General features: G+C 44.4%; 1 protein-coding gene across 1 annotated transcript; it reads left to right on the top strand.

Moving 5' to 3' along the window:
• The first annotated feature begins 12,082 nt into the window (after positions 1-12,082).
• Positions 12,083-13,333, top strand: LOC109771164 (uncharacterized). Its single transcript, XM_020329865.4, has 2 exons — positions 12,083-12,664; positions 12,755-13,333. Exons 1-2 carry the CDS (start codon positions 12,197-12,199, stop codon positions 12,875-12,877), a joined length of 591 nt encoding a protein of 196 aa, XP_020185454.1. The 5' UTR covers positions 12,083-12,196; the 3' UTR covers positions 12,878-13,333.
• The last annotated feature ends 1,831 nt before the right edge of the window (positions 13,334-15,164 follow it).

The following is a 15,164-nucleotide window of genomic DNA, read 5'->3' as shown; positions in this document are numbered from 1 at the left end:
GGGGAGGTGGCACACCAGCCCACTAAGGGGTTGTGCGCCCTTCCCAACCCCTCTCACGTAACATGGAGAGGTGGGGGCGCCTCCCCTAGGGCAGCCACCCCTCCCGGCTTGGGGGGCAAGTTTCCCAGGGGTGGGGGCGCCCAAACCCATCTAGGGTTTCCCCTGTGGCCGCCGCCCCTCCCCTAGGGAACCCTAGGGCGCCTCCTCCACCCCCTTCCCCCTATATATAGTGAGGGAGAGAGAGGGCAGCCGCACCCCTGGCTTTGGCGCAGCCCCTCCCTCCTCATACATCTCCTCCTCCTCCGTAGTGCTTGGCGAAGCCCTGCCGGAGAACCACGAGCTCCATTGCCACCATGCCGTCGTGCTGCTGGAGTTCTCCCTCAACTTCTCCTCTCCCCTTGCTGGATCAAGAAGGAGGAGACGTCCCCGGGCTGTATGTGTGTTGAACGCGGAGGCGCCGTCCGTTCGGCGCTAGATCGGATCTTCCGCGATTTGAATCGCCGCGAGTACGACTCCATCAACCGTGTTCTTGTAACGCTTCCGCATCACGATCTTCAAGGGTATGAAGATGCACCCCCCTCTCTCTCGTTGCTAGTTAATCCATAGATTGATCTTGGTGATGCGTAGAAAATTTTGAATTTCTGCTACGTTCCCCAACAGTGGCATCATGAGCCAGGTTTATGCGTAGATTCTATGCACGAGTAGAACACAAAGTAGTTGTGGGCGATGATTTGTTCAATTTGCTTGCCGTTACTAGTCTTATCTTTATTCGGCGGCATTGTGGGATAAAGCGGCCCGGACCGACCTTACACGTACTCTTACGTGAGACAGGTTCCACCAACTGACATGCACTTGATGCATAATGTGGCTAGCGGGTGTCTGTCTCTCCCACTTTAGTCGGATCGGATTCGATGAAGAGGGTCCTTATGAAGGGTAAATAGCAATTGGCATATCACCGTTATGGCTTTTGCGTAGGTAAGAAACGTTCTTGCTAGAAACCCATAGCAGCCACGTAAAACATGCAACAATAATTAGAGGACGTCTAACTTGTTTTTGCAGGGTATGCTATGTGATGTGATATGGCCAAAAGGATGTGATGAATTATATATGTGATGTATGAGATTGATCATGTTCTTGTAATAGGAATCACGACTTGCATGTCGATGAGTATGACAACCGGCAGGAGCCATAGGAGTTGTCTTAATTTATTGTATGACCTGCGTGTCAATGAAAACGCCATGTAATTACTTTACTTTATTGCTAACCGTTAGCCATAGTAGTAGAAGTAATAGTTGGCGAGACAACTTCATGAATACACGATGATGGAGATCATGGTGTCATGCCGGTGACGAAGGTGATCATGCCGCGCCTTGAAGATGGAGATCAAAGGCGCAAGATGATATTGGCCATATCATGTCACTTTATGATTTGCATGTGATGTTTGTCATGTTTACATCTTATTTGCTTAGAACGACGGTAGAATAAATAAGATGATCCCTCACTAAAATTTCAAGAGACGTGTTCCCCCTAACTGTGCACCGTTGCGAAGGTTCGTTGTTTCGAAGCACCACGTGATGATCGGGTGTGATAGATTCTAACGTTCGCATACAACGGGTGTAAGCCAGATTTACACATGCGAAACACTTAGGTTGACTTGACGAGCCTAGCATGTACAGACATGGCCTCGGAACACAAGAGACCGAAAGGTCGAACATGAGTCGTATAGAAGATACGATCAACATGAAGATGTTCACCGATGATGACTAATCCGTCTCACGTGATGATCGAACACGGCCTAGTTGACTCGGATCATGTATCACTTAGATGACTAGAGGGATGTCTATCTGAGTGGGAGTTCATTAAAAATTTGATTAGATGAACTTAATTATCATGAACATAGTCAAAAGGTCTTTGCAAATTATGTCGTAGCTTACGCCTTAGTTCTACTAAGATATGTTCCTAGAGAAAATTTAGTTGAAAGTTGATAGTACCAATTATGCGGACTGGGTCCGTAAACTGAGGATTGTCCTCATTGCTGCATAGAAGGCTTATGTCCTTAATGCACCGCTCGGTGTGCTGAACCTCGAGCGTCGTTTGTGGATGTTGCGAACATCTGACATACACGTTTTGATGACTACGTGATAGTTCAGTGCGTAATGTTAAAACGGTATAGAATTGAGGCACCGAAGACGTTTTTGAAACGTCGCAGAACATGTGAGATGTTCCAAAGACTGAAATTGGGATTTCAGACTAGTGCCCATGTCAAGAGGTATGAGACCTCTGACAAGTTTCTTAAGCCTTCAAACTAAGGGAGAAAAGCTCAATCATTGAGCATGTGCTCAGATTGTCTAAGTACTACAATTGCTTGAATCGAGTGGGAGTTAATCTTCCAGATGAGATAGTGATGGTTCTCCATAGTCACTGCCACCAAGCTATTAGAGCTTCGTGATGAACTATAACATATCAGGGATAGACATGATGATCCTTGAGCAACTCGCGATGTTTAACACCGCGAAAGTAGAAATCAAGTAGGAGCATCAATTGTTGATGGTTAGTAAAACCACTAGTTTCAAGAAGGGCAAGGGAAAGAAGGGATACTTCATGAAACGTCAAATCAGTTGCTGCTCTAGAGAAGAAACCCAAGGTTGAACCCAAACCCGAGACTAAATGCTTCTGTAATGAGGGGAACGGTCACTGAAGCAGAACTACCCTAGATACTTGGTAGATGAGAAGGTAGGCAAGGTCGAGAGAAGTATATTGGATATACATTATATTAATGTGTACTTTACTAGTACTCCTAGTAGCACCAGGGTATTAGATACCGGTTCGGTTGCTAAGTGTTGGTAACTCGAAATAAAAGGCTACGGAATAAACGGAGACTAGCTAAAGATGAGATGACGATATGTGTTGGAAGTGTTTCCAAGGTTGATGTGATCAAGCATCGCATGCTCCCTCTACCATCGAGATTGGTGTTAAACCTAAATAATTGTTATTTGGTGTTTGCGTTGAGCATAGACATGATTGGATTATGTTTATCGCAATATGGTTGTTCATTTAAGGAGAATAATGGTTACTCTGTTTATTTGAATAATACCTTCAATGGTCTTGCACATAAAATGAATGATTTATTGAATCTCGATCGTAGTGATACACATGTTCATGCCAAAAGATATAAAATAGTAATGATAGTACCACATACTTGTGGCACTGCCATTTGAGTCATATTGGTATAAAACGCATGAAGAAGCTCCATGTTGATGGATCTTTGGACTCACTCGTTTTGAAAAGATTGAGACATGCGAACCATGTCTATTGGTAGATATGCATGAAGAAACTCCATACAGATGGATCGTTTGGACTCACTTGATTTTGAATCACTTGAGACATGCAAATCATAACACATGGGCAAGATGACTGAAAGGCCTCGTTTATAGTAAGATGGAACAAGAAAGCAACTTGTTGGAAGTAATACATTTTGATGTGTGCAGTCCAATGAGTGCTGAGGCATGCAGTGGATATCGTTATGTTCTTACTTCACGGATGATTTGAGTAGATGCTGAGTATATTTACTTGATGAAACACAAGTCTGAATTATTGAAAGGTTCAAGTAATTTCAGAGTGAAGTTGAAGATCGTCGTGACAAGAGGATAAAATGTCTGTGATATGATCATAGAGATGAATATCTGAGTTACGAGTTTGGCACACAATTAAGACATTGTAGAAATTGTTTCACAACTAATACTGTCTGGAACACCATAGTGTGATGGTGTGTCCAAACATCATAACTGCACCCTATTGGATATGGTGCATACCATGATGTCTCTTGTCGAATTACCACTATCGTTTATGGGTTAGGCATTAGAGACAACCGCATTCACTTTAAATAGGGCACCACGCAATTCCGTTGAGACGACACCGTATGAACTATGGTTTAGAGAAACCTAAGCTATCGTTTCTTAAAAGTTTGGGGCTGCGACGCTTATGTGAAAAAGTTTCAGGCTGATAAGCTCGAACCCAAAGCGGATAAATGCATCTTCATAGAATACCCAAAACAGTTGGGTATACCTCCTATTTCAGATCTGGAAGCAAAGTGATTGTTTCTAAGAACATGTCCTTTCTCGAGGAAAAGTTTCTCTCGAAAGAATTGAGTGGGAGGATGGTGGAGACTTGATGAGGTTATTGAACCGTCACTTCAACTAGTGTGTAGCAGGGCACAAGAAGTTGTTCGTGTGGCACCTACACCAATTGAAGTGGAAGCCTATGATAGTGATCATGAAACTTCGGATCAAGTCACTACCAAACCTCGTAGGGCGACAAGGATGCGTACTACTTCAGAGTGGTACGTAATCCTGTCTTGGAAGTCATGTTGCTAGACAACAATGAACCTACGAGCTATGGAGAAGCGATGGTGGGCCCAGATTCCGACGAATGGCTCGAGGCCATAAAACAAAGTATAGACTTTGGAAGAACTACTTGATGGTTGTAAGGCTGTTGGGTACAGATGGATTTTAAAGGGAAAACGGACAATGATGGTAAGTATCACCATTAAAAAAGCTCGACTTGTCGTTAAGATGTTTTCTGACAAGTTCAAGGAGTTGACTACGATGAGACTTTCTCACTCGTAGCGATGCTAAGAGTCTATTGGAATTATATTAGCAGTTACTGCATTATTTATGAAATCTTGCAGATAGGATGTCAAAACATTGTTTCCTCAACGATTTTCTTGAGGAAAGGTTGTATGTGATACAACCAGAAGGTTTTGTCAATTTTGAAAGATGCTAACAAGTATGCAAAGCTCCAGCAATCCTTCTAAGGACTGGGGTAAGCATCTCGGAGATGGAATATACGCTTTGATGAGATGATCAAGATTTTGGGTTTATACAAAGTTTATGAGAAACTTGTATTTCCAAAGAAGTGACTGGGAGCAATATAGAATTTCTGATGAGTATATGTTGTTAACATATTGTTGATCAGAAATGATGTAGAATTTCTGGAAAGCATACAGGGTTATTTGAAAAGTGTTTTTCAATGGAAAACCTCGATTAAGCTACTTGAACATTGAGCATCAAGATCTATAAGGATAGATCAAAAACGCTTAATAGTACTTTCAAATGAATACATACCGTGACAAGATTTTGAAGGAGTTCAAAATAGATCAGCAAAGAAGGAGTTCTTGGCTGTGTTACAAGGTGTGAGTATTGAGTAAGACTCAAGACCTGACCACGGCAGAAGAGAGAGCAAGGACGAAGGTCGTCCCCTATGCTTTAGACGTAGGCTCTACAGTATGCTATGCTGTGTACCGCACCTGAAGTGTGCCTTGCCATGAATTAGTCAAGGGGTACAAGAGTGATCCAGGAATGGATCACATGACAGCGGTCGAACTTATCCTTAGTAATTAGTGGACTAAGGAATTTTCTCGATTATGGAGGTGGAAAAGGAGTTCGTCGTAAAGGGTTACGTCGATGCAAACTTTGACACTAATCCGGATGACTCTGAGTAGTAAACCGGATTCGTATAGTAGAGCAGTTATTTGGAATAGCTCCAAGTAGCGCGTGGTAGCTGCATCTACAAGATGACATAGAGATTTGTAAAGCACACACAGATCTGGAAGGTTCAGACCCGTTGACTAAAACCCTCTCTCACAAGCGAGATATGAACAAACCCCATGGGTGTTGGATTCATTACAATCACATAGTGATGTGAACTAGATTATTGACTCTAGTGCAAGTGGGAGACTGTTGGAAATATGCCCTAGAGGCAATAATAAAATGGTTATTATTGTATTTCCTTGCTCATGATAATTGTCTATTGTTCGTGCTATAATTGTATTGACTGAAAACCGTAATACATGTGTGAATACATAGACCAAAACATGTCCCTAGTAAGCCTCTAGTTGACTAGCTCGTTGATCAATAGATGGTCATGGTTTCCTGGCCATGGACATTGGATGTCGTTGATAACGTGATCACATCATTGGGAGAATGATGTGATGGACAAGACCCAATCCTAAGCATAGCACAAGATCGTGTAGTTCGTTTGCTAAGAGCTTTTCTAATGTCAAGTATCATTTCCTTAGACCATGAGATTGTGCAACTCCCGGATACCGTAGGAATGCTTTGGGTGTACCAAACGTCACAACGTAACTGGGTGGCTATAAAGGTGCACTACAGGTATCTCCGAAAGTGTCTGTTGGGTTGGCACGAATCGAGACTGGGATTTGTCACTCTGTATGACGGAGAGGTATCTCTGGGCCCACTCGGTAATGCATCATCATAATGAGCTCAATGTGACTAATGAGTTAGCCACGGGATCATGCGTTACGGAACGAAAAAAGAGACTTGCCGGTAACGAGATTGAACGAGGTATTGGGATACCGACGATCGAATCTCGGGCAAGTAACATACCGATAGATAAAGGGAATTGTATACGGGATTGATTGAATCCCCGACATCGTGGTTCATCTGATGATATCATCGTGGAACATGTGGGAGCCAATATGGGTATCCAGATCCCGCTATTGGTTATTGGCCGGAGAGGTGTCTCGGTCATGTCTGCATGGTTCCCGAACCCGTAGGGTCTACACACATAAGGTTCGGTGACGCTAGAGTTGTTATGGGAAATAGTATGTGGTTACCGAAGGTTGTTCGGAGTCCCGGATGACATCCCGGACGTGACGAGGAACTCCGGAGTGGTCCGGAGGTTAAGACCGATATATTGGACGAAGGGTATTGGAGTCCGGAATTGTTCTGGAAGTACCGGGTGACGACCAGCGTGACCGAAAGGTGTTTCGGAGGCCCCGGAAAGCGTTGGGGGGCCTTATGGGCCAAGGGGAGGTGGCACACCAGCCCACTAAGGGGCTGTGCGCCCTTCCCAACCCCTCTCACGTAACATGGAGAGGTGGGGGCGCCTCCCCTAGGGCAGCCACCCCTCCCGGCTTGGGGGGCAAGTTTCCCAGGGGTGGGGGCGCCCAAACCCATCTAGGGTTTCCCCTGTGGCCGCCGCCCCTCCCCTAGGGAACCCTAGGGCGCCTCCTCCACCCCCTTCCCCCTATATATAGTGAGGGAGAGAGAGGGCAGCCGCACCCCTGGCCTTGGCGCAGCCCCTCCCTCCTCATACATCTCCTCCTCCTCCGTAGTGCTTGGCGAAGCCCTGCCGGAGAACCACGAGCTCCATTGCCACCATGCCGTCGTGCTGCTGGAGTTCTCCCTCAACTTCTCCTCTCCCCTTGCTGGATCAAGAAGGAGGAGACGTCCCCGGGCTGTATGTGTGTTGAACGCGGAGGCGCCGTCCGTTCGGCGCTAGATCGGATCTTCCGCGATTTGAATCGAATCGCCGCGAGTACGACTCCATCAACCGTGTTCTTGTAACGCTTCCGCATCGCGATCTTCAAGGGTATGAAGATGCACTCCCCTCTCTCTCGTTGCTAGTTAATCCATAGATTGATCTTGGTGATGCGTAGAAAAATTTGAATTTCTGCTACGTTCCCCAACAGTGGCATCATGAGCCAGGTTTATGCGTAGATTCTATGCACGAGTAGAACACAAAGTAGTTGTGGGCGATGATTTGTTCAATTTGCTTGCCGTTACTAGTCTTATCTTTATTCGGCGGCATTGTGGGATGAAGCGGCCCGGACCGACCTTACACGTACTCTTACGTGAGACAGGTTCCACCAACTGACATGCACTTGATGCATAATGTGGCTAGCGGGTGTCTGTCTCTCCCACTTTAGTCGGATCGGATTCGATGAAGAGGGTCCTTATGAAGGGTAAATAGCAATTGGCATATCACCGTTGTGGCTTTTGCGTAGGTAAGAAACGTTCTTGCTAGAAACCCATAGCAGCCACGTAAAACATGCAACAATAATTAGAGGACGTCTAACTTGTTTTTGCAGGGTATGCTATGTGATGTGATATGGCCAAAAGGATGTGATGAATTATATATGTGATGTATGAGATTGATCATGTTCTTGTAATAGGAATCACGACTTGCATGTCGATGAGTATGACAACCGGCAGGAGCCATAGGAGTTGTCTTAATTTATTGTATGACCTGCGTGTCAATGAAAACGCCATGTAATTACTTTACTTTATTGCTAACCGTTAGCCATAGTAGTAGAAGTAATAGTTGGCGAGACAACTTCATGAAGACACGATGATGGAGATCATGGTGTCATGCCGGTGACGAAGGTGATCATGCCGCGCCTCGAAGATGGAGATCAAAGGCGCAAGATGATATTGGCCATATCATGTCACTTTATGATTTGCATGTGATGTTTGTCATGTTTACATCTTATTTGCTTAGAACGACGGTAGCATAAATAAGATGATCCCTCACTAAAATTTCAAGAGACGTGTTGACCTCAGGTCTTAGATGTTAGGTTTGGCTACGAGGTCTGTTTGGTATTAGGCCCAGACTATCAGCATCCCTACATCAACTGTATAGGAGTAGCGGCAGATGTTGCCTAGACGGTGGCTTTAGTCTTACTGTTGTATGACTTTGTAAGGTCTTATGTGAATAATTAATATAAAGTGGCTGCATGCATCGTCCAGATGTAGAGGCCAGGGGTCCTCCTCCATTTCTAAAAAAGATGCATACTATAGTACAATAATGCAAAATAAATACAACAATAGCATCTGAATACTCTTCAATCACTCACAACTGACCAGGCAGACTCCATAAATCTTGGTATCCTCGTATCAGTCAGAAATAGCTCCAACACACGCATGTCTTCATGTTGTTTGTACAAGGATTAATAATGAGGACACCTAGTTATTTAAAACAAATAAATAATAGAAACAAAATGACGATAAGGCCAGGGTTCCACCCAGGCCCCATCAACCACTTGATAAAAACCAGTAGAGTATTCCTGACCTCAAGTGACTGTTTGGTTATCAACCATGCATCCTGCACCACCAACTTCATACAAACACGGAAAGGCCTAGCCGAAGCAACAATCACAAATATTCCAGATAAGACACCATGATAAATTTCATCCTCGTAAGCAGAATATCCACCCCCCTCCCATTTCGTAGACGTCGGCACAAAACCCAACTTTCTTCGCTGGCCTTCACCATCTTTTGTCCCTTTTTAGCATTGATGAATATTCCAAAGCTTTTGGTTGACCGACATCCACATGCTTACCACCACCAGACGACGCATCATATGCTATTTCCTTCGATTCGGATGTTGTGGCTGCCGTTCGACTTCTAAAGATGCCCAAAATCCTCGATATTTTGATTCGGTTGCTATAACTGTGATGGTTGGTTGTTATTCAATGGGGCATGCTTTCATCTCTCATTTCTCCTTGGGTCTTGTACTCTTGTTGTGGGGGTCTACCTTGGCTTAACCTTGGCGATGGCATGCTATGCTATTCCAAAAGCCTTTGATTGGCATTGAACTGATACATGTTTTATTTTCTCAAATTGAGGGGCGTACCCCCGATTTCATTTCATTGATGGAAAGAAACCAATTTTTTTAAACATACGTCTTCAGTTCCCCAAGCGCCCTACCATGGCACCCAGGGAAAAGAAAGGGTAGGCATCTAAAAAACAATAGGTAAAATGCAACAGTAGATAACCACGCAGGGTTCCGTCCCGTGCACAAAGTTTTGCACGTATGTCTCACTGCCTAATCTGAACTCATCGTTACAGAAATCGAGCCCTAGAGAAATCAAGCCCTACAACATCATCCTATTCCCGGTCTTTTTGTCATCGGTGCCCAACCTCTTTTTTTGTTGAAGAAACCGTTGGCATGCAACATAAACAAGCAGTGCTGCCACGGCTCGTCGCATCAGTTATCCTTCTTTTTTTAGTCCAGCCCAATAAGACATCCGCCATCCAGTAAGAAACTTGAAAGAATATCACACTAGGGTCATGCGGGTAAACATGACAAAAAGTAGCAACATTTCTAGCTTTCAACAAAGACTAGAAAACTGTCGCGACCCCTACTGCCACAATCTGTCTAACTGATTTTGGGAAAACTCTCAACCCAATTGCTAAAATCCTCAATCTTGCAGGGTATATCGTGTATTCCCATGGCTCTCCTAATAAACCCCCAAATGAATTTAGTAACCACACAGGCAGAAAATAAATGATCCATTGTTTCAGGTTGATCACACAAGCTATAGCTCTTGTCTTTACCTTTCCAGTTTCTTTTTGCCAAGTTATCTCTAGTCAGCCCGCTATTTCTAAATACCATCGACATAAAAGCTTTCACTTTCAAAGGTATCTTGGCATACCATAATTTCCTATGTTTCCATACCACTTGATCAGTTTTTAACACTAAATATAAAGACCTTAAAGAGAACTTTACAGACTTGGTCAGTAACCAGGCTACATCCATCCTCCCGATCATTTAACATTACTCTACTGCAAATATCTTTAAGCACATATATACCACATGTATGCAGTTTCCCCTCAGATAACTCTCCTAAATGTAAGTAGGCTCATGTTATCAGACAAAGCTTTAGCTATAGTAAAGTTAGTGCTAAAAGTAAGAAGATATAGTCTAGGGAATTGTACACTGAGGGGTTTGTCACCCAGCCACACATCACTCTAGAACAAAGTTCTCTCGTCATTCCCTACTATCTTTCTGCTAAATTGCAGATAAATGGGTTTAACCTTCATTAAACCCTACCAAAAAAGAGATGGACCATTCCTTTTCTTACGGTCTCTCAGAGTACATTTATCTAAGTATTTTCTTCTCACTAAATCCTGCCACACCCCTTTCTTATTTTCTAACTTCCAAATCCATTTTCAAAGAAGAAAAACGTTCATGGTGTCAAGATCTTCCCGTTTCTTTAGGTCTACAACTACAAACACCTTCCCATTTCACCAAATGATAATTTTTTAAGATTATCGTCTTCTTGCAAAAGCATCCTTCTCATATAAAAAATCATTCTCTTACTGGGCCCCTTATGTAATTCCAATAAAGATATCATATAAAGAGGAACATTATTTAAACTCAAGTAATCTCAATTAATCTACCTCTGTAGGATCTATTTCTACCTTTCCACACACTTAATCTTCTTCCCATTCTTTTCCAGGCCAGTTCCAATCACTATCGCATAATCTAACAACATTGATAGGACAGCTAAGTATCTAAAAGGTACTTAGTTATACATGTATTCGGATACCCAAGTATTTGAAATGGTAAATGTATTTGTTCTGTTTCTTCTGGTGTCCAAAGGCCTTTGATAGCGGCCTTCATTCAGGCGTGGGGTATCTGCTTCCGAGCTAAAATGTTCTTTGATGACAGAAAAATTAAAAATAGTAAAAAAAATCTAAATTAATGCTCCAAAAATGCTATTTTAAAAGCATTTTGGAGTGCTGATGTGTTTTTTTCCATGACTTGCACGAATGTCTTTTCATAATGAAAAGTTTCAAACTTACAAAACATTTGTCTAAGTTTGCAAAAAAACAGTTTTTTTAATTGTTTTGATATTTTGAATTTACTATTCATCCCGAGAGCTCATTTGAGCTCGGGAGCAGAAAGGGCTTTCGCCATCATTTTCACTTCTTCTCGGGTCTCGCGGAGGTCTACCTTTGTTGTCGCCTCCAGTCTGTTGCCCGGATGCCATACTTTGATTAGCTTTCTCTCGCTTTTGCATGTGATAATTTTTACTCCTAGAACCAAATCCAGGTTGACCAAATCCATGTTGGGATGATTGTGGTCCCCCTGACCATCATTAATCTTGTTGCCTCCAACACTCATGTGTTCCATGTCACCGCCATTGTTTGCCTCTAAAGCCTTTATCTCGCCCCTCGTTTTGCACCAAAGATTCAGGGGAGAGATAGGCGAGCGTTTTGTCGAAATCATCAAATATGAGTGAAACTTAGTCGGTAGATAATAACATGTAAATGTATGTTGTTGATAGAGAAAACACTATAGATGATGTCAGCGATCCCACACAGCAATAAAAACATGCATGGTAGAAAATCCTCTCTCCAACTTGCAAACCATGTTTACTTGTCTTGTCCACCTTTCTTTGTCGCAAACTTCACGTGCATGCCAATAATATAGCTAGTAGCGTGGCTATAAAGAGAGAGCACCATCTATGTGTGGACCAAATAACTCTCTGCTTGCATTGCCTGCCTAGCTACATTTGACTTGCTTCCATTCATTCCATCCACTCCACTCAAGCAAGATCTTCTGTACTCGATCCCTCCCATACCAGGTAGCTTGGATAAGATCATCGATGGAGGATGTGTGGAAGGACATGTCGCTGTGCTCCACCCCGCTCGCGCTACAGTCCTACCACCTCCACTCCCCAGCCGCCGCTCCCTACCGCGGCGCCGCCCACCCCCAGGACTACCTCGCCGGCGCCGTTCCGCAGCCTCCCCGCACGCCGCCGCCTCACACGGCGCTCACCCTGGAGTTCACCTGCCCCGGGGGGACCGGCGCTGCCAACTCGGCCACCAGCTCCGGCGACGACCCAGCCGGCTGTCACTTTGGCTTCTCCGCGTCCGGAGGCGCCAGCAAGAGAGCCGCTGTGCAGCCAGCGGCGGGCGACGACCGGCGGCAGCGCCGGATGATCAAGAACCGGGAGTCGGCGGCGCGGTCGCGAGCGCGGAAACAGGCCTGCACCAACGAGATGGAGCTGGAGCTGGTGCAGCTGCGCCGGGAGAACAGGATGCTCATCCAGCGCGAGCAGGACTTCATCAACGTACACACGGCTACTTCTCTCTTTGCCGTTTACTCCGTAATTATTAGCTACCTGAAAATGTTACTACTCCGTTTGTATGTTGGCATGCAGGACCGTTTGGCGAAGGCGGCGCAGGCACCCGTCCCAGACTGCAGCAGCGGGACCACTAGTAGTACCCTCCAGCAGAAGCAGCAGCGGCAGAAGCAGAGGTGCCGCTCCGCCCCTGCGCCATGAATCCATGATCGCCGGCCGTCGACGGTCGACTGTAGCAGCAGCTTCATTCCACTTACAATGGATTGATTGTCCAAGCTATCTAGCTAGCTAGCTACTGTAGATGACTTATTCAGCACTGGACTACTCGTTAACAAAGTACTACTACTACTATGTACTCTATGTATGTATCGAATCATAGCCTACTTGCTTGCAAAAGTACGTAAGCAAGGATGTAGCTCGACGATGGATGGAAGGGAAGCTAGTTAACTAGAGTAGTATAGTATAATACAGTAGATTAATAGATGAGTCTCTCTCCTTAATATATATTGAGGCCAGAGATGAATGGATCAATTGAGCTACGTACGTGCGCAAATTAACGGCTTTTCCATCACAAGCCTACTTGAGTGGGCAGTGGCCTGGTCTGGCAAGAAGATATATTAGATGAATGACAAATACATGCATGAATCTATGATAAAATGGATTCTCTTCAGGCCAGACATACCGTGGGCGCCTTCATTCGGTTTTGTTTCGTGCCACGTACTACCAAGATGGGGAACCAAGATGGCCTACTTGCTCTATGTTGTCCTAGCAGCAAGATGTGGATGTGGAATCCGATGGTGTAGTAGTATGTCCCCACTGCACTGCGCCACCACACATGCAGCACACTGCACACATGTTCTCGATACTCACCCTTTTTCACTGTTAATGTCGTCAACGAGAGTCTCTATGCAACATATATGTGCCTGGCTTGCATTTTTATGGACAAACATGCGTGCTATCAAGTATCAACTGGAGTTATCTATCTAGCTACATGAGGCGGAGTACACAATATATTTTGGGACGGGTCGATGGTGATATGGATCGTGGTACCCAACCCCGCCCCCACCCCCACCTCAGGGCTGCAGCAGTCATACATATACTCGATGAATCTTGGTATCCTCATACCATTCAAAAATAGTACCTCCATTCCGAAATATAAGATGTTTTGGTAGGCTAGTTTGGCCTGCCAAAATGTCATATATTTTAGAATGGATGTAGTAGTTGTGACACACGCATGGCTTCTTGTTGTTTATAATAGGATCAATAATGAGGAAATTCGATTATCTAAACCAAATAAATTATAACAAGAAAATGGTGTAAATAATGACAAGAAAATGGTCCACGGTTCCACCCAACAACTGCTTGATAAAAAAACCAATATAGTATTCCTGACCTCAAGTGACAATTTGGTTATCAACCATGCATCCTGCACCGCCAACTTCATCCTGAAGCAACAACCACAAGCATTCTGAATAAGACGTCACGATAAATTTCATCCTCGCAAGCAGAATATTTCCACTCCTGTACCGCAAACTTCGCCACAAAACCCATCTTTCTTTACAAGGTTCGTGATCCGCCTCGTTTTCATGAGCATTTATTCCTTCTTTTTTTTGGATTACTGAATATTCCAAAGCTTTCGGCCGACAGACATGGGCGGGCTTATTGTTACCAAACGACGAACCATCTGTTGTGTTCTTCAGCTTGGATGATGTGGCTGGCGTTTGGCTACTAAAGGGCCAAACTCCTGGTTGACAAACCAGGGTTCCCTACATCGCGGCATGTTGGTTTAGTGTTCGTATTCGATTACCAGATCTACAACCACCAGTTGTTATTCAACGGGATATGACTTCCTCCTTCGTTTCTCCTCGGATCTTGCTATGGGGATCTACCTTGGCCGAACCTTGGCAACGTCGGGCTAGGTTCTTCCAAAAGCCTTTGATTGCCATTCAAGCGATACATGTATTTATTCTCATTTCTTCTGGTGTCCTAAGGCCTTTGGTAGTGACTGTCATTTTCACTTCTTCTTGGGCCTTGCGGAGTTGGTTGTCGCCTCCGGTCTACTGCCTACGGCTAGTGTAGATGTTGGTTTGCTCAGGTGCCATGCCTTGATTAACTTTCTCTCACTTTACCATGTGATAAGTTTCACTCTTGGAACCAAGTTCATTTTGCGATGATTGTGCCCCCCTAATCAGCGTTAATCTTGTTACCTCCAGCACTCATGTTGTTTACCACAGTTGTTGCCTCTAAAGCCTCTATCTCGCCCTTCTTTTTGCACCGAAGATTCACATGAGAGATAGGCAGATGTTTTGTCAAAATCCTCAACTTCCAAACCACGTTCACTTGTCTCGTCCCCGCTATCAATAATAGTGGTTGGGGATTCTGAGGTAGTGGTGTGGGGGTACCTTTGGTCGCGTCTTCAATAGCACCTTGCTAGCATTCTTTCCACCTTTCTTGGTCGCAAACTTGCGTGCCTGATAATAACATATGC

Source organism: Aegilops tauschii, chromosome 2, assembly GCF_002575655.3.
Source record: "Aegilops tauschii subsp. strangulata cultivar AL8/78 chromosome 2, Aet v6.0, whole genome shotgun sequence".
Lineage (NCBI taxonomy): Eukaryota > Viridiplantae > Streptophyta > Magnoliopsida > Poales > Poaceae > Aegilops > Aegilops tauschii.
The sequence above is the reverse complement of the archived record's forward strand: the minus strand, read 5'-3'. Positions and strand labels throughout refer to the sequence as shown.

Bases quoted from the DNA above. Each gene is read 5' to 3' on its own strand.
- LOC109771164 (XM_020329865.4), top strand. From the start codon at position 12,197: ATGGAGGATGTGTGGAAGGACATGTCGCTGTGCTCCACCCCGCTCGCG. The intron at 12,665-12,754 runs GTACACACGGCT...GTTGGCATGCAG, and splicing joins GCGAGCAGGACTTCATCAAC to GACCGTTTGGCGAAGGCGGC.